The sequence below is a fragment of the Dermochelys coriacea genome, chromosome 23 (assembly GCF_009764565.3).
Source record: "Dermochelys coriacea isolate rDerCor1 chromosome 23, rDerCor1.pri.v4, whole genome shotgun sequence".
NCBI classification, from domain to species: Eukaryota; Metazoa; Chordata; order Testudines; family Dermochelyidae; genus Dermochelys; species Dermochelys coriacea.
In genome coordinates this window covers 2,400,860-2,419,339 of record NC_050090.1, presented here as the reverse complement: position 1 = coordinate 2,419,339, position 18,480 = coordinate 2,400,860, and the positions used below count along the sequence as shown (strand labels likewise).

General features: G+C 52.9%; 1 protein-coding gene across 12 annotated transcripts in view; it reads left to right on the top strand.

Moving 5' to 3' along the window:
* Positions 1 to 15,624, top strand: part of CATSPERG (cation channel sperm associated auxiliary subunit gamma) — a 44,534-nt gene extending 28,910 nt beyond the window's left edge. For 6 of the 12 annotated variants that reach the window (XM_043501409.1, XM_038381562.1, XM_043501407.1 and 3 more), the window contains 10 exons: positions 462 to 542; positions 6,554 to 6,610; positions 9,184 to 9,340; positions 10,066 to 10,129; positions 10,567 to 10,665; positions 11,336 to 11,437; positions 12,240 to 12,332; positions 13,304 to 13,403; positions 14,104 to 14,230; positions 14,845 to 15,624. In XM_043501409.1, the coding sequence (XP_043357344.1) occupies positions 462 to 542; positions 6,554 to 6,610; positions 9,184 to 9,340; positions 10,066 to 10,129; positions 10,567 to 10,665; positions 11,336 to 11,437; positions 12,240 to 12,332; positions 13,304 to 13,403; positions 14,104 to 14,230; positions 14,845 to 15,275 (1,311 nt within the window). In that variant the 3' untranslated portion in view covers positions 15,276 to 15,624. Of the gene's footprint in view, positions 1 to 461; positions 543 to 6,553; positions 6,611 to 9,183; positions 9,341 to 10,065; positions 10,130 to 10,566; positions 10,666 to 10,951; positions 11,092 to 11,335; positions 11,438 to 12,239; positions 12,333 to 12,999; positions 13,404 to 14,103; positions 14,231 to 14,810 lie in introns of those variants that run through there. The other 6 variants (XM_043501408.1, XR_006276761.1, XR_006276760.1 and 3 more) reach the window with 6 other exon arrangements.
* The last annotated feature ends 2,856 nt before the right edge of the window (positions 15,625 to 18,480 follow it).

Here is an 18,480-nt window from a genome sequence, read left to right as displayed (position 1 = left end):
GCACAGTGTGCTCTGACCACACTCCAGTCTGCCCCCTATCGGCCTTGGGGAACAGGAGTTGCCACTCCTGAGAAACAATAAACCCTTTCATCTGGGACAGCTACCTCAAAAAAAGGGCCAATCCTGAGAGAACCCAGACAGGTGTCAACTGTACCCTCCATCCATGCCTCCGATCTGTTCCCTACACTGGGGGCTGGGAACAGCGGGGAGTGTGCAGACTCCAAACATCAGGTCTGTGCCGGCCAGTAAAGGTGCCGTGCGTGGGGGGTGGTTTTCAGATTGTTCCTGCTCACTTGAAGGCCCTTTTATGCTTCAAGAGAAGCAAGGCCCCAAATTTTGATAAACCCCTGACCTTTATTCAGGAGTCTAATCTGTCTTCCAGTGCCCAAAGAGAGTTAGATCAGGCCCTTTCTTCATTAGTTATGGAGCCTGACCAGCACCCTACAACTTCTCCCCGCCAGGTGACCATCAGTGACACCGGACAGTACGCGAAACAAGAGCTGAGTGGGACAAACCTTCTGAAGAGTTCAATGGCTTTAAAGGTAGGCTAAAAGGCTAGCCTGTCGCCCAGCAAGGTAATTAGGAGCAAAGACAGAGCCACGTTATTAGCTCCTCGGCACAACTAGTTTCATTAGGCATGTCCCTGGATGGTAACGGATGCTGTGGTGGGAAAATCTGCCAAAGGGGTTAACAAGGCATCTAGGACAGTTTTTCCTTGTTGTGCGGGAGTGGGGGACTGAGAGAGACATCAGATCACAGACCAGACAGCAGTGGATCACTGCAGATGGGATTATTTCCGAGCTGGATTCATGTTCTCAAAACTGTTTCGGCTAGGGGGTATGCAATGGAGCAGCATTGATTTACACCAGCTGGCGACCTGGCCTAGTAGCTCCAGATAAAGACAGTGCTGTATGTGCTCCCCAGAAGGGGAGCTCTCAGCTGTCAGGCCTGAGAGCGAGAGCTGTGGGCACCAGAGGGCGGCCAGCGTAATCTAGAGCTGCTTCAGTGCGCCAGCTGGTGATAGAATTGGGAGAGCAGAAAGACAGAGGAGAGGACTTCCCTGCCTGTTCCTCACACCCTGCTCTGCACGCCGCATGGCCCAGCCCAAGGATCTGGCACGCTGATTCAAAGCAAACATGCTGATATCTCCCTGTGTCTGGAAAGAGAAGCTTCTGACAAATCTATAAGAGGAGGCCATTCAAAGTCCCTCCCTAACTAGCTTGTTAAATTAGGCCGAGTGACAGAGATTGCCTCACCACCTTGTCTGGAGATTGGATAGAACCCAGGTCTCACGCTGAGACAAGTCCCTCCCTGAAGGTTCTGGTTTGATCCAGCATCGGAGGAAGTCCACAAGCCTCACACCAGCCTCACACACGCAATGCATTGTCAACCTCTGGAACTCCTTGCCAGAGGGTGTTGTAAAGGCCAGTACTATAACGGGGTTCAAAAGGGAGCTAGATAGATTCATGGAAGATAGCCATTGATGGACCTATTAGCCAGGATGGGCAGGAATAGTGTCCCTAGCCTCTGTTTGCCAGAAGCTGGGATTGGGTGATAGGGCATGGGTCACTTGATGATAACCTGTATGTTCATTCCCTCTGGGGCACCTGCTATTGGCCACTGTCAGAGGACAGGATACTGGGCTTGATGGACCTTTGGTCTGACCCAGTATGGCCATTCTTATGTTCTTATGATACAGACAATGGGATTCTCGGGGAAAATAGAGAGACAGCCCCGGTATAGGAGCAATTCACCCTTAGATCATCTGTGTCAGATCCAGCTATATAACGTAGGTTTACACTGGCTCGCTGGCTCTCCACGCAAAAGGGTCTGATTCTGATCTGACACCAGATTGAGCCTGATGTCACTGGAATTGCTCCTGATTTACGCTGACCTCAGAACCCCCACTGCCACAGGGCTTTGTTAATGCTCTCCCAGTGCTGTTGATCCAGAGTAAATCCACTGACTTCCATGGATGATACTGGTGTAAATGACATAAGAACCTAGCCCTCAATACTTAGACATGGAGAAATGATATTGGTGCCCCTTCTACCCTGAGCCGTTAGCCAAAAACTGGGGGTTTGTGGCTCGTTTCCAGCAGAAGGAGAAATTGATGGTGCAATCCTGTTCATTTACAAACTTCTCCCAAGGTTCTGGAGCTCCTGGTGCCAGCCCAGTGCTCTTTCCACTAGGCCATGCTGCCTTCTAGGATCCAGCTAGGCCTGCATCATGGCTCCACAGGGTCTGTGCTCTGCCCCAGCTTTTAAACAGTCCCTTAGAGGACTCCCATCAGTGGGCCAGACCCCCAAAGGTTCCCATTCTGCCTTCAGCATAGGCCACACAGCATCTGGGCTCCTGCCTCACTTGCCGGGAGCTCTGCCGGCAAGTCCAACGGAGAGATTCCTGGTCAGAGACTCGTGCACCTCGGCAGGTGCTCACGGTGATGCCAGGCAGCCCGTTCCAAGAAGAGCTGGGTTCATTAGCCACCTGGAACCCAGCACCGTTAAGTTCTTAGGTTACAGAGAAGCAAAGTTACAGATGCACCGCTACAGGCTGGGGCCCAACTGGCTAAGCAGCAGTTCTGCAGCAAAGGACCTGGGGATTACAGTTGATGAGAAGCTGGATATGAGTCAGCAATGTGCCCTTGTAGCCAAGAAGGCTAGGATGGCATAATGGGCAGCATTAGTAGGAGCATTGCCAGCAGATCGAAGGAAATGATTATTCCCCTCTATTTGGCACTGGTGAGGCCACACCTGGAGTATTGCGTCCAGTTTTGTAGTCCACTACAGAAAGGATGTGAACAAATTGGAGAGAGTCCAGCGGAGGGCAATGAAAATGATTAGGGGGCTGGGGCACATGACTTATGCGGAGAAGCTGAGGGAACTGGGGTTATTTAGTCTGCAGAAGAGAATAGTGAGGGGGGATTTGATAGTAGCCTTCAACTACCTGAAGGGGAGTTCCAAAGAGGATGGAGCTTGGCTGTTCTCAGTGGTGGCAGATGACAGAACAAGGAGCAATGGTCTCAAGTTACAGTGATGGAGGTCTAGGTAGGATATTAGGAAACACTATTTCACTAGGAGGGTGGTGAAGCACTGGAATGGGTTACTTAGGGAGGTGGTGGAATCTCCTTCCTTAGAGGATTTTATAGACGACGCATTGTGCTGGATATTTCAGTAGTGGCATCATTCAATATCGGTAGCAATCATCGCCTACTGAGAGCCAGACTCACGTTCACTGTGAAGGTGGAGAAAAAGTCACTATGTATGGCAAACAGAAGGCACCAATGGTAGCTTTCGACGAGGCAATCCTGAAGCAAAACATTTCCAGGGAAGATTGGAGCCTCCTGGACAACTGCGACGATGATTATGAGAACTTCAGTAAGAGACTGAAACAGTGTGTGAAATCAGCTGAGCGTGAAAGACCAAGAAGAGTAGCAGAAGAATCTCGGACAGTACAAAGACATTATTGGAGAAGAGGAGGAAAATGAAAAGATATGACAGCAACGGGCTTGAGTACTCCCTTCTCTGCAAGCTCATATGAATGAAGTTGAAGGAAGACTTCAAGAAATTTTGAACCAAAAAGCTCCTAAAGGCTTTTGAAGATTGTAAGAGTCTCAAAAAATGCAAACAGGAACTGGCATTGTACAGGTCATCATTATTGGCTTTGAGGAACAGGGACAGAGAATCAGTAACTGATCAAACAGAGATGGAGGCAAACTGCAGGGATTTCTGTACCAAGCTGTTTGCATCCCGTATAGATGTTCCAATGCCATCACTTCAACAAACCGATGAACACATACTCCCGGTTCTCATTAGCGAAGTCTGTCACGCAGTCCAACAAATGAAAGAGGGGAAGGCTCCAGGCAAGGACAGTTTGACAACAGAAATGCTTAAGGCAGGAGGTCAGGAACTTTGGAAAGCTCTCGCCCAAAGGTTCAGCCACTACCTGGAAATCCAGACGATACCATCCAGTTGGAAAGAGTCCAATACCATCTTGCTGCATAAGAAAGGCAATCGAGAAAATCTAAAGAATTATCGTCCGATCTACCTGCTTTTGCATATCTGTAAGTTGTTTACTAAAATAATAACAAATAGACTGTCGCAAAACCTGGATGAACAGCAACCTAGAGAGTAGGCCGGCTTTCAAAGGAATTACAGCACGATAGACAACATTTTCACTCTAACCCAACTACTAGAGCGTTCAAGGGAATACAAGTTCCCTTTGTGCATTGCCTTCATGGACTACGAGAAGGCATTCAACAGCGTAAAGACTAACGGCATTCTTGAAGCTCTTTCAGAACAGGGCATCAGTGTGAAATATATCACATTACTAAAGGAAGCGAACTCTGGCTGCAGCACGGACATATCGCTGTTCAATACTCCCCTCCGAATCCCCATCGAGAAAGGTGTGAAATAAGGAGATACAGTTTCACCAAAATTATTCACAGCCTGTCTTGAATTGGTTTTTCGACAAGCAGACTTGAAAGGCGGGATTAATATCAATGGTGAGTGGCTAAACCATCTCAGGTTCGCAGATGATATAGTGCTGATAGCCGAAAATACAGCCCAGCTTGAGAGAATGCTTAAAGAACTGAATGCAAAAAGTAGTCAAGTCGGATTAAAAATGCACCGGTCGAAAGTGAAATACACGAGATCAGATGATCTGCCAAATAACTCTTGGAGGAGAGCAGATCCAAGAGGTTGATAAATATGTTTATTTGGGCCAAGAAGTCAACATGCGCCACAATCAGAAAGGCGAACTGTCGTGTAGAAAAAAAGCTGGATGATGCGCATTCAGTGACATCAAGAACATTCTCTAAGGAAAGATCAGCAAAACAACTCATGTGAATCTTTTTAATTTGACCATGCTTCCAGCGATGTTATATAGCAGCGAAACATGGTCGCTGACAAAGATTGAAGAACATCAACTATCTGTCACACAGAGGGTGATGGAACGAACATTTTTGGGCATTTCGCTCCGTGATCACATCCCCAATGAAATAATTAGGCAGCAGTCTGGAGTGTGAGATGTTGTTGTTGAAAACAGGCTCAGCAAAATGCAGTGGGCGGGACATGTGGCCTGACTCAGCAACAACAGATGGACCGCAGCTATATCCAAGTGGTATCCGCAAGAACAGAAACAGCAACGTGGTCGGCCTGCAAAGAGGTGGGATGATTTCCTAACAAGGAGATATGGACAAGCATGGCAAAGGATGGCAAGAGCGAGAGAAGATTGGAAGACATGTTATGATTGGCTCAGTCTCAACTGATGAAGGACCGACAGTCTACGCAGTCGCAGATTTTTTTATGGCCTGGCTTGACAAAGCCCTGGCTGGGATGATTTAGTTGGTGTTGGTCCTGCTTTGAGCAGGAGGTTGGACTAGATACCTCCTGAGATCTCTTCCAACCCTGATCCTCTATGATTCTATATAGTCCATCCTGGCCAAGCCACAACTTGCCATCCTCTCAGTCTGTCCCTTTGTCTGTCAGTCCCCAGGGGAGCCCCTCACCCGCCTCTCTTATTCCAGCCTCCTGTCCTCCCTTGGGCCATTGTCCTCCTCCAGATCCCTGCTGAGTTCACATGTTCCACCTGCCTGATGTCCTGGTTGCTAGGTATTCAGTAGTTGGGGTTCTTCTCTATTGATCTGGGTGGGGTTCAGCCAGTCCTTTAACGACCCCCTGGTCCCACCCCAGACAGTCATGTGTCACAAACATCTCCATGTCTCCAGCTCTGACCTAACAGCTGCTTTGAAACCCCTTCACACCCACTGGGAAGCAATCCCTAGTCAGGTCAGTCCTTGCCAGGCACTTCGGTCATAACACTATTACAGAAGGGTCCCACTTCGTCACAGCCTGTCTCTGGCAGCGGCCAGCAGCAGAGGAAGGTGTAAGAAACCAGCAGTAGCAGGCACAGGATAATCTGTCCCCCGCATTAGATCTCATGCTGACCCCTTGTCGCTGGCAATAGAATTAAAATTTTTAATAGCCCTTCTTCCTGATCTCTGTTAGCATTAGCGATTATAACTCTGGATGACCTTGTTATCCATATGAACGGCCAGTCTGGCTTAGTTCTTCTCCTCAATAACATCCTGTGGCAAGGAGTTCCACAGACTGATTACAGTCTATTGAAAGCCTCAGATTCTTTCCTCCACTGAGATCTGCTCAGTTCAGGAGTACAGGGGCTGTCGGGCTGCTACTGTGGTTCTCTGTACCTGTACAGCTTCAGCCCCAGTGTAGATCAGAGCAAGGATCCCAAAGGTTCCCACCATGTGTCATGTTACCCAGACTTTCCTCCGGAGTACCAAGTATTATTGGACATTGCTGGGAGTGGGTTGGCTCTGTGGTCTGATCTGCCAGGGCAGCAACTGGGATATCAGGCGAGACGGGTCAGTGATATGATCAAACACAGCAGAATCCCAGACTCCATGGGCCAATAAGCTGATCCAGTGGTACAAGGGGACAGATACAGGACCGGATGGCCCAGTGAGCCTTGAGGATGGACTTTTCATTTGTTTGGTCCTAACAGAAATTCATTTTTGATTTAAACATTCTAGGTTATAAATGCAGGAACAAACTGTTACCAGTACACAGTGTCCGGCCCAAAACTCCAGGTAACTATTGGGTCTGAACCCCTGGGGAAAGGCAAATTAATAAGAATATATTAACATTTTGCTTGGGATAATGGAGCAATAATATTATCTAATCTAATCTATCTATCCCCACACATCCCCTCTATCTATCCTATGCTATCCCCAAATACCCTGTATCATCTATCACCGTACATCCTGTAAAGGAGCAGACTCACCCCTGCGGCGCCTCCTGCTGGTCATTGGGCATTAACTCTTTTCCAGCATGGAGCACCCTCTGCAGGCCGGTGATCTGCCACAGCTCCAGCCCCCATATTCCTCACAGACCCCAGTGCCCTTTTCTCTGGGGTTCTGCCCCCTGGCAGTACCCCCATACTCTGCCTCTGGGTCTCCCCTTCCTGGGGAACCTCCAACCCACTATCCCCACCTTGCCTTAGTCTGGGCTTCTGCCAGTCATCACCAACCCCTGCTCCCTGGGACAGACTGCAGTGTAAAGGCCACTCATCATAGACAAGGGAGTTCAAACCTGCTGCCTTCCTCTGCCTCCCAGTACCTCTATGAGCCTTGGACCAGGCCCTATAGCCTGGAGAGTTGCCAGCGTGGAGCACCCCCACTCAATGTGCTCCTTCCCCAGCACAGCACCACCCTCAGTACCCTGGCTGGCTGGCCCTACTCTCTCCCAGCCTGGAGAGAGACTCCTGGGGCCTCTGGCTCCCAGGCTTTTTATCCCAGGCTCCCAGGGGCCTGATTGGGGCGTGGCCTAGCTGCTGCTGCTTCCCCAGTCAGCCATCCGCAGCCACTGCCCTCTCCAGGGCTGCTTTTAACCCCTTCTATTTTAGGAGCAGGGTAGCCACCCCGCTACACATCCCTTCTATCTAATCTAATCTATCTATCTATCTATCTAATCCATGGGTCGACAACCTTTCAGAAGCGGTGTGCCGAGTCTTCATTTATTCCCTTTCATTTAAGGGTTCGCATGCCAGTCATACATTTTAATGTTTTTTAGAAGGTCTCGTTCTATAAGTCTGTATATTATATAACTAAACTATTGTTGTATGTAAAGTAAACAAGGTCTTCAAAATGTTTAAGAAGCTTCATTTAAAATTAAATTAAAATGCTGATCTTAAACCACCGGCCTGCTCAGCCCGCTGCCAGCTTGGGGTTCTGTTCACCTAGGCCGGCAGCAGGCTGAGCGGGGCCTGCAGCTGGGACCCCGGCTGGCAAGGGGCTGGCAGTCAGAATCCCAGACCGGCAGCGGGCTGAGTGGGGTCGGCAGCCAGAACCCCAGACCGGCAGTGGGCTGAGCAGCTCAGCCCGCTGCCACTCATCCTGCTGACAGTCTGGGGTTCCATCCACCAGCTCCTGCAAGCCAGGGTCCTGGATGCTGGCCCCGCTCAGCCTGCTGCCGGTCTGGGATCCTGGCCCGGCCCACATAGAGTGGGTACCTACCTTTTCCCTAGTCCTAGCCCATTCTCTTTCTCTCTCTCTGCACTGGGCTGGGGGTGAAGGAGCAGGCTGGAGGTTGGGGTGTAAGGTCTGGCCAGGAGCTAGAATGAGGGAGGGGGCTCAGGGTTGGGGCAGGAGGTTTGGATGTGGAGTGCTTACCTGGGCAGCTCCTATTTGGTGCGAGGGGTGCATGAGCTCCCATTTGGTGCTCAGGGTGGGGTTGGGAATGGGTGGGGTGCAAGAGTCAGGGCATGGGGTGGGGGGGCTGGGTATGTGTGGGGGGTGCAGGGGTCAGAGCAGAGGGCTGGGTATGTGTGGGGGGTGCAGAAGTCAGGGCAGAGGGCTGGGGGTGTGTGGGGGCGGCTGAGTCAGGGCAGGGGTCGTGGGAGGGCTGGGTATGTGGGGGGGTGCTGGAGTCAGGGCTGGGGTCGGGGGTGCAGGGGTCAGGGCAGAGGGCTGGGGTGTGGTCGGGGGAGCGCAGAAAAGATCGGGCCGGGGCGGGCAGAATTTTTAATGGCACGCTGCTGTCTGCCGGGGTCCCGGCCCCAGCCCCGCTCAGCCTGCTGCCGGCCTGGGTTCGGCAGCGGGCTGAGCAGGGCTGGTGGCTGGGACCTGGCAGGCAGCAGTGTGCCATTAAAAATCGTCTCATGTGCCGTCTTTGGCACGCATGCCATAGCTTGCCAACCTGATCTAATCTATCTAACCCCATACACCTGTTCTATCTAATCTATCTATCTATCTATCTGTCCTCATAAATCCCATCTATCTATCTATCTATCTAATCTGCCCCAGAATTTAGTTAACACAGAGTTGGGGTTGCCCAGTACTGTCTCACGCTCTTCCCAAATGTGGAGTGGCTAAACTTTTGCCTCTGGAAAGCAGGTTACAAAAAGTGAAGATTCATGCCCCTCAGGGCCACCTTAATTCTGCCCCATTGGAGCAGGCAGTAGCCACTGGGAATGGGTCAGTTTTGGGCGGAGTACCTTAATAAGCCGACACGAGCATTGGTTGTGTTGCATTCCGCAGATTGGAATTCCAGCGTTTGGCTACATGCATTAGACCCCCACGACCATCCCTAGGGTACCCAGGTGCCTTACAAGCTACAGAGTGAACAGGGGTGTCTTTTTCTCGCCCCCTCCCCTCATCTGCAGGGCTATGCCATGGTACCAATCTTAATTGGCTGCCCCCCGGGCAAGAGGCTGGCCTTTGACATCACCCGAACCCTGAGGTACACCACCAAACAGAACAAGCGGTACTTTGACTGCACCCACAAGAACCCAGAATTACCGTGCTTCTCCTTTAGCGATGGTAAGGAGAGGCAGATGAAGGTGTCCGCACAGTGGACCAGATCATGGCTGAGGCCCAGAGACAGATTGAATGGGACCCTGCTTGTAAAACCCCACTTAGTTTGTCTGGCGTGGACCCTAGCTGGACTCTTCTGCATCTGCACCAGCTGCTGGCTGTCACTGCTGGAGTCTGAGAGATTCGGGGGTGGGTTGGTGGGAGGGGATCGCGGCTAGATCCTGGCTCGATTCTGATCTGAACCTCGATTCTTGGTTGTGATCCCAGACCCCGACACTGGATGTCCCAAGCTGCCCAGAAATCAGCCTCAGTTTGGCTGTTCCGGTGCCTTAGAGTTGTGGAGCTGGACTCGCATGTAGCCTGCTGATCTCTGTGTTCTCAGAGCCCTCCACGGAGCAAAGCCACTGCAGCTTCCCCTTAGCCCAATGGTTCTCTTCCCCATACTGGCCAGGATCCATCTGGGATTCCCCCCACTTCCCACGTAGCTGGGTTCCCCCCTTCCATTCTCATCAAGCTGGGATCTAGCGAGAACTCACCCCCCCCCCGCCTTCCCCCAGCCAGGATGTCGCCGGGATCCCCTTCCACTTAGCCCTATGGACCGGGCAGGATGGTCTCGCCCATTTGATACTGGTTTCTGACCCTAGGCGGCGACCCCTGGGGGTGTCATGGTCTCTTTGGGGTGAAGTGCACGGTTAAAATTGTGAGCTTTGACATTCTTCTCTTTCCCACAGTATTTTACCCATTCTTCTTAATCCAAGACATGGTGACAGGGGACTCGGGACCTTTCATGGGCAGGTGAGGGTTGGGCAAAGCCACCGCCTTGGCTTTAGCAAACTCACCCAGCGCTGGGAGACTGGGTGGGTGAGGTCGTGTCTTTTATTGCTAGTAGAAGAGACGAGCTTTCGGGAGCTTTGCACGGAGCTCTGCTTTAGGCCCCTTCAAGAGCTCCGGGTAAACTCCAAAGCACGTCTCTCTCACCGGCAGAAGTTGGGCCAGTAAAAGATGCTGAGTCACTAGTGGGCAACAAAGACCAAGTAGGAGTTACACTGAAGCTACTGGTCTTGACTTTTGGGGTTGTAGCAACAGCCGTGAAGGCCTGGGGTGAGCGGGGTTTTCCCCCAGCTGTTTGGGCCGTGTGGCTAGGAGGACTTGCCTCCTGAGCGAGGGGATTTCTAACTGCCGAGCCCATTGGGCTGATCTTCACGGCAGCGTGTTCTTTGTTCCGATGGTAGCTACGTGCTGAGGATCATTGGCGGAGGGCCATACTCGGAGAGTAGGATCCACATCTACAGCCCGAGCGAAATCCTCGACTATAACACGAAAAATGGCAGGTAGAACACAGCTACCCCCGACGGAGGTCTCTAACGTCATGGCTGGTGTGGGGAAAGGGACTAGGGAAGTGTTCTTTACCCCTTCACAGAACACACGAACCAGGGGTCACCCAATGGAATGGCCAGGCAGCAGGTTTGTAACAAACCGAAGGAGGGTTTTCTTCACCTGACGCACAGTCAACCTGTGGAACTTGTTGCCAGGCTCTGCACAGATCCTGACGGAGACGGGACCCTGCTGCCCCTTGCAGATATTACTTCTCACACTTTGCTTCTCCTACCTTTCCAGGAGCTGGGGCTGCCTTGGCTGGCCTGGCTGGGTTGCCCTCTACTGCCTCCTTGGGTGGGGGATTGAACCGCAGCAGATGCAGGCTTATGAGAATATGGCTGTGTACCTCAAGGCCTCCTAGAGGGGCAAGGCTGATAAGGGTATGTGTATTAGCCAGGATCCCCCCTTTCACAGCTGGAGTTTTCCCCTTCCATCTAGCCAGGTTTCAGCAAATCTCCTGACTGGGGAAAACAGTTTCACATCAGTCATGTTCCAAATTTTTTCAAGTGGAAATGACTTTTTGTGGAGAATTCTTTTATAAACTTAGGCCCAAAAAAGGTTTCAAAAGGTTGAAATGGCCTTAAAATAGATGAATCTGTGACTCTGGACACTTTCTCTCCCCAGCACGCCGCAGAGTCTGATCTGGATGAGGGCTAATCGCACAAAACCTCCCCTTACCAATTCCGAAGGCTTCGATATCTTCTCCGGAACCGATGGTGGGATCAAGTAAGGAAATATCAGAGTGGGTACGCAGCTTTCCAGCCCCTTCCCTGCCATTCTCCACCGCTGATTGAACTTGACTTGCTTGTTCTCTTTTCAGTCACTCCCAGTGCAGTTTATTCCCTGTACATTATCATTATTCATCTGAAAGGTGCCATCAGCTAGAGCTTTGATCCACCTCTCCCATGGGCTCAGTGATGGGAGCAATGAAGCCCCTTTGTGCAGTAGAGATAGCTACAAAGAAGGAAGGAATGCCCAAGGCAGAGCTCGGCTGTGTGGGAAGACAAGTTTGCCTGGTTTCCAGCCCAGGGCTAGGACAGAAGCCTCTGGGTTGGAGGAGAGAGCCTGGGGAAGCAGCTGTGAGTGTGTCCCTGGGAGGGAGCAGAGAGACAGGGTTTCTTGGGCACAGAGCCCACTGAAGGGGCAGACTTGGGAATTTCAGAACAAGAAACTGCCTGCTGCTGTTTGAGTCGGGACTTTGTGGGGGTCCATTGCCAATAAACCAGAAATAGTCCTGATTTGTATCACTGGTAACTCATCCTAACCAAAAAAGCCCTGAAAAGCCCCAAACATTGGTTACCTGCTTGGGCCAAAGGGGCGCCTGGAGGCTGGCGCTCCGTTGCCCTGGGCGCTGTGCAAACCTGTAACCACAGAGACAGTCCCTGCCTCAAACAGCTGAAATGCCCTGCACTGTGCTTGGGGAGGTGCTGGATTCATAGGGGACAAGAGTGGTAATCACCAACACTGAAGGCTTCCTGCAGGCAGGCTATCCGGGGCCCATGCTCACGGCATCTTTCCCCTCCTGTAGATGGGTCTGCGAGCAGAACTCCCCCTGTTACGATGTGGTTCCCTTAGAGTTGACAGCTCCGGATTACTTCTTTTTGGTGGAGGTGTCTAACAGGTGAGCCTCATGTGGCCCTTTAAAGCCAAGGGCATTCGGCACCGGTGTATGCTGGGTTGCCGACCTTGGCGTCTGTCGACAATAGCCCCTGGTTCTTCTGCAGACCCCATAGCGACTCGCCCAAGGTCACCCAGCTCTCCTGAGTCCTAGTCCAGAGCTCGATCCACTAGGCCACACTGTCCATCCCAGGTTCCGTCTCCTGGACCAGCACCTCATCTGGAACAAGTTGGAACAGCATCAGGGCTGCTCCAACTCACGCTTTCTAGGGGACATCATGGGCCACTTTGGCAACGATACAGGGCCTTGGAGTGGGTGGAAGTGGCCCCTGGAGATCACCTTTGCGCAAAGGGCTTCCTCAGCTGGCTTTTCCCCCAGTCCTCCCCAGCAGGTGTGTCGGGGTGGGCATGGCCACACCACCCTCAGCTGCAGCCGTTCTCTGCTCCTCGGGGCCTTGGGACGTGGAGGATAAACTAGAGCAACCTCGAGGCTGCTCTAACTTATACTGGAGGGCAGGCCTCTGCACAGTCCCGTAATACAGAGAGCACAACAGGGGCTTAAACCCACCTTCGCCTCCTGCCCCAAGTCCAGGAATGGAGTAACAAGAGTCAGGCCCCCTAGTCTAGTGTTAAATGTCCCCCCTGCTGATCTCCCACAATGCTGTATCCAGAGCCTGGCTCTGAGCCCCCACCAGGAGTCTCTCTCTCCATGTCCTGGCCATCCCTGGCTTGTTAAGATCTCCTGCAAACCCATTTGCAAGCCACTGCTGCGGAGGCGGCACAAGGGACTCTGGGATGGCTACCCACACCGCCCCGCACGGAATGGGACACAGCGGGTGGAGGCCGGTCTTGGGACGCCAGGCTGCTTGTCCCAGGGGCGGCGGTGCTCACCCGAGACGGCTGCGTGGCTTGAATGACGGCCGCCCCGGCAACAGGGCTGACTATGCCCCTGAGCCCCCAGGTCCGTCCCTGCAGGGCCGTGGACAACAGCACCTACTGTGACTACGACCTGGAGTTTGTGATCCACATTCATGGCTTGCGGCTCAGCCCCTCCCGGGCAATCACCTTTATGAAGGTACAGGGGGTGGGTACACAGAAGGGGACCTGGGGCCCTGATCCTGCTCACTCCAGCCAGCAGGATTATCACGCCCTCTCCAGGGACTGGTGTAGGGATGCCAGCCAGCAGGTGGCGCATGGCTGGGGCTTTCCAGCCTGGGGGACCCCACTGGCCCTAGTGTCAGGGAGCGCAAAGGGGCACAACTGAGGAGGTGGCCCATAGCTTTGCCTGACAATAGCTTGGGGTTGTGACAGCCTGTACGCGCTAGTCACCGCAAAGGGGCTGCCTGGTATGACGACCGAAGCACAAGTTGGGAGAAACCTCATTACTGGGCCACACTGGGAACAGAACCCAGGAGTCCTGATGCCCAGCGCGCCTATTCTACCCACTACACCCCACTCCTTTTCCAGAGCTGGGATAGAACCCAGGAGTCGTGATTCCCAGCACCCCTGTCCATGCGCCCTGCTGCTCTAGCCACTACTCTCCTCCCAGAGCTGGGGTAGAACCCAGGCCTACCTGCTAGCCCAAGTCACACTCCACTTCCCCCCCCCCCCATTCTGTACACTTAGAGCTGTCCAGGTGCCAGCCTGAGGAGTTTCCCCAGGCGCCCCACGCCAGCAGTTCAGAGAGCGGCCCTGCCTTTTTTTCAAAGGAGCCGTAGTTCTCCATAGCCGCAGACGGGGTAACGGTACATCTCCCCCCTGCTTTTCCCCGCCAGATTTCCATGGCCATTCTCACCAGCATTGTTGTCTTGTACATCCTCCACCAAGTCCTGGGGCCCATGATTTGGGCCGGCTTCACCCGACTGATCCAAAGGGTTGAAGAGGCCATTGCTGTTTGGACAGGTGAGCTATTGCCCCCTGCAGTTGGCATCTTAGGAGAACTCAGCTGATCCAGCTGCCTCCCGGCCATTGTTAGACTGTTAATGGGGACATCATGACAATCCCATGGGCTTTACAGCACCCCCAGTCAGCTCACAGCCCGGTTCTAACCCACCCCCCAGCTGGTCAGCTAACCCGGGTTCTAACCACTCCCCAGCTGGTCAGCTAGTCCGGGTTCTAACCCACCCCCCAGCTGGGCCAGCTAGTCCGGGTTCTAACCCGCCCTCAGCTGGGCCAGCTAGTCCGGGTTCTAACCCACCCTCAGCTGGGCCAGCTAGTCCGGGTTCTAACCCACCCTCAGCTGGGCCAGCTAGTCCGGGTTCTAACCAATCTCCAAGTGCAGGTCCGAGGTTTTTTTGTGGATGGAAGTGGTTCTGGCTAACCCCTGGGGAAGAGCCTGGGTTAGCTGTGCAGTGTAGATGGATGCCTATGCTGGGCCCCTGGTATGCTGGGGTGTGACAGCCCTGCTGGATTTCACAGATGTCATTCCCTTCCCCTCCCTGCCCACCAGCTGTTCCAACTCTGCCTTGCTCTGTTCTTCCAGAGTCCAACGTCACCTTCTCCACCTCTTCCTCCAGCCACAGCCAGGGGAACTCCCAACACATGCCCTCCTTGTAGACCAACATCAGCAGCAACAGCCACATGTCCCGGAGCAGCATGGAAGAACTGGCCCCCCAGTGTCCTATCATCCCCGTCGCGAGTCCACGCCTGTATCCAAACATGCCTTTCCTCTCCGCAGTCTCAGCAGCCTGAGAGACCCTACACCTTCCTCCTCTGCTCTCTGCGTCTGGCCAGGACCATTGTCACCAAGCTGGCATTGCTGGGCGGCTTTTCCTGGCTAAAGCAGAGGGGATCAGGGCTTTCCACAGCAGCCCTTGAGCAAACGATAGTCAGTCAGAACTGTAAAGACCTGAACCCACGGGGCATTGGTCTAAACGCCTCAGCTAGGCTCAGGCCAGTGGAGAATGGCGGCTGGTATTCCATCATCGGCCTTCCCCAGTTCAACTGAACAAGAGCTCCATTTGACCGCCCATTTCACTGCCCCCAGCCTTATCCGGGATGGTACCCAAGCTCCAGGCAGCGAGCAGCAGGTCTGAGCAGGATCAGGAGCTAGCGAAACCTTTGGCTACAGGAATTCCCATGTTGAAATCTCTCGCTTTGTTGAATGAATGAAAATCTTCCCGTCTCCTTCCGGTTCCTTTTGTATTTCCCACCCTTTAGCAGCAAGGTGAGGGGAGGCAGGTGGTTTCTGTGTGTTTATGCAGGAGTGTTTGCTTAGCTGGTGCCTGCGCCGGGCTCCATGGGACTCTTGTCTTATTTCGGTTGTTCAATAAACTCTCTCGTTGTCTAGGAGGTGATCCCGAGTTGGGGAGATGAATCTCTTGCTTCCCCCATAACTGGCGCCGACCACTCCGGGGGAAATGCTTGCCCTGGGTTCTGATCTCCATGCTCCCTTATGGTCAAAGGGTCAGATCCCCAACTGATGTAACTCAGCATCTCTCTGTTGGGGTCAGTGGGCGAGATCCCCAGCTGGCGTAAAGCAGTGTGGCTCATTGGACCACCTTCTGATATTTACAGGTGCCGTGGCTGTGGCTGGATGCCCGAGGAGCAATGTTGGGTGGGTAAATTCACCAGCCAAGCCGACATTTTTCCACCCAGACCTTTCTAGCTATGGGTAGGTTTCTTTCTTGATAGGATACTGGGAGCCAGGACTCCTGGGTCCATCCCATGTCCTGCCAGCAACTCACTGAGCTCACTCCTCGAGCATGAGGGGCTTTGTGCTGCCCAGGATCCTGTCCTGACACAGGGAGAGTCCTAGGGTAGGGTGGCAACAAGCTGGCTTTATGCCACCCTTCCCCCTTCCGGGAGGAGCATACTGGGATGGGGCCCCATCTGGGATGCGATCCACAGCTAGCATAACTAAGAGCAGCCCTGAGGCTGCTGTAAATTACATCCTGGGCTGGTACAGGGCCAGCTTGGGGGGAGCAGAAAGGTGGCTTAAAACCACTCTCCTTGCCCCCTCCATCTCCTTGGCTTCAAGAAGTGTAAATTCAGCCCACCTGGGGTTTATTAACACCTACCTTGCACATAGCACTTTTCCTCAGTAGAGCCAGATCATTACACCCATTTTACAGACGGGGAAACTAGGCACAGAAAGACGCTGCAACCTGCCCGAGGTCGTCCAGCAGGCCAAGCCAGGAATAGACACCCACTTTCCTGAGTCCCAGGTGAGCCCATGACCTGCTCGGCCACCCTGCTCTTCGCTGGGGAGGAAACAGCTGCCTGCATCTCTGCCGCGGTGCTTTCACAGCAAGGATAAGAGGCAGCTCCCGTTGCAATGTCCTGCTGATAAACGTGCATCCTCCACGCTGCCAGGATTATCTCCCCGCGGCAGCAGCCTAGCGTCGCCGGTGTGTTCCAGCCCTGACCCCAGAGACGCAGCTCTCCATTCAGCCGGCTCTGTCAGTCCCGGCCTCCTTTTGATCAGGACCTGCCATTTATCCTCCTCGCTGAGAGATAAAGGTAGCTGCTTTCAGCCCGGCGGCCGGTATCTTCTATTTCTGTGCTGGCTTTTCAGCTGTAGAGACTAAGAAGCCAGCAAGGTCTGAATTCCCACTGGAGGAAACAAAGGGAAGAGGACAAACAGAGCCCCACAGATGGATTGTAAGCTCTGAACTACCCCTCCAGTGCCTCCCCTCCCAAAGTGCATCACAGTCAGGACCCACTACTGAAATAGTCACGATGATGCAGCTCCTTCTGGGGCAGGACACGGCAGCTGTTTAAAACAGCCACGCCGCAAACCCCACGGGACAGTAAGTGGGGAAGTCGCGTCTCCAGTGGAAACTGCCTAGGAGGGAATTCAGGGAGGCAGAAACGAAATTAGCCAAGCTGGGATGAGGCCAGGAGGGAAGGGTTAAGTGTTGCTTAGGGGTTAGAGGTATTGGTAGTAGTTAGAGCAGGGCAGCTGAGAAGTAGGACGCCTGGGTTCTCTTTGAACTAGAGCAAATCCCTGGGCTAGACATGATTTACCTTGCTGGTTCTCTGTCACCCTACATCTTGCATAGCCACTGAGGCCAGGGTCAAGTGGGTCTGGAAACGAGTGGAGAATGCTCCCTGGGTAACATTTTACTGGGGTGAATGGCTAGACTGGGTGCTGGAGAACGGAGAACCTACCTCTGTGTTGCAAGTACAATCGGGACCTGGTCACTCCCAGGGCCGGATACTGGGCTGGATGGTTTGTATGTTTCACATCCCCACTACAGGGCAAGTTACAACAGAGAAGGGGGTGCCTCTAGGCCGGGGGACAGTACTGCTTTGCATCATGGGCCTGATCCCCTGGCTGCTGAAGTCAGGAGCCATCTGGGCCTAATTGCCACCATAAATGCTCCAACATGTGCTATAAATAGGTGATTAGTGCTAATGTCCCTCGTTAGGGGTAATTAGCCCAGCCAGGGAAAGCGGGATAGAACTGTGTCCTTTTGTGGACTCCTGTGAAAGATGTTGAAGAATTGGCCTGGTTTAGCCAGGTAAGGCATTTCTGGCTTGTTACACTAAGGCAGTTGTGACTTCTGGATTCTCTGCCCAGCTCTGAAAGGGGAGTGGGCTCTAGTGGGGAGAATGGGAGTCAGGGCTCCTGAGTTTTATTCCTCACTTTGGCACCAGACTCACAGTGTGATTTCTGGCTGGTGGCATCCCTGCTCTGTCCCTGTTTCCCATCTTTAAAGTGCCCCCCCTTTAAGTCCACTATTGGGTAAAGATAGACCTAGGCAAAAACACTGGATCCCAACCCCCCTGAAATGTAGGGGCGTTTACACGCTGGCTTTATGGCTCAGGCCCCACTGTAATTGATGACTCAGGGCTTGTCTACATGATGAAATTTACCGGCATAATTATACCACTATAGTTATAGACCAGTCTAACTCTTATTCCGGGCTGCGTGCCCTTTCCCAGGTTAGCTTCTGTTACTTTACTGATATCATGTCTCTTCTTCTCCTAGCTTAGTCCAGTCTAAGTGGGGTTGGTTCTACAAGTCCTCCTTCTCCCTCCAGTCTGTCTTGATGCATTGCCTCAGAAACGCCACAGCTGAGTTATATGGATATAATGATAGCGGTATTTTACTGCTGTAATTCAGCTGGTAAATTACCCTGTGTGGACAAGACCTTACTCAACACTGGCAGGCTCTCAAATGAGGAGGTACCCCAGAGGTGGCTGCA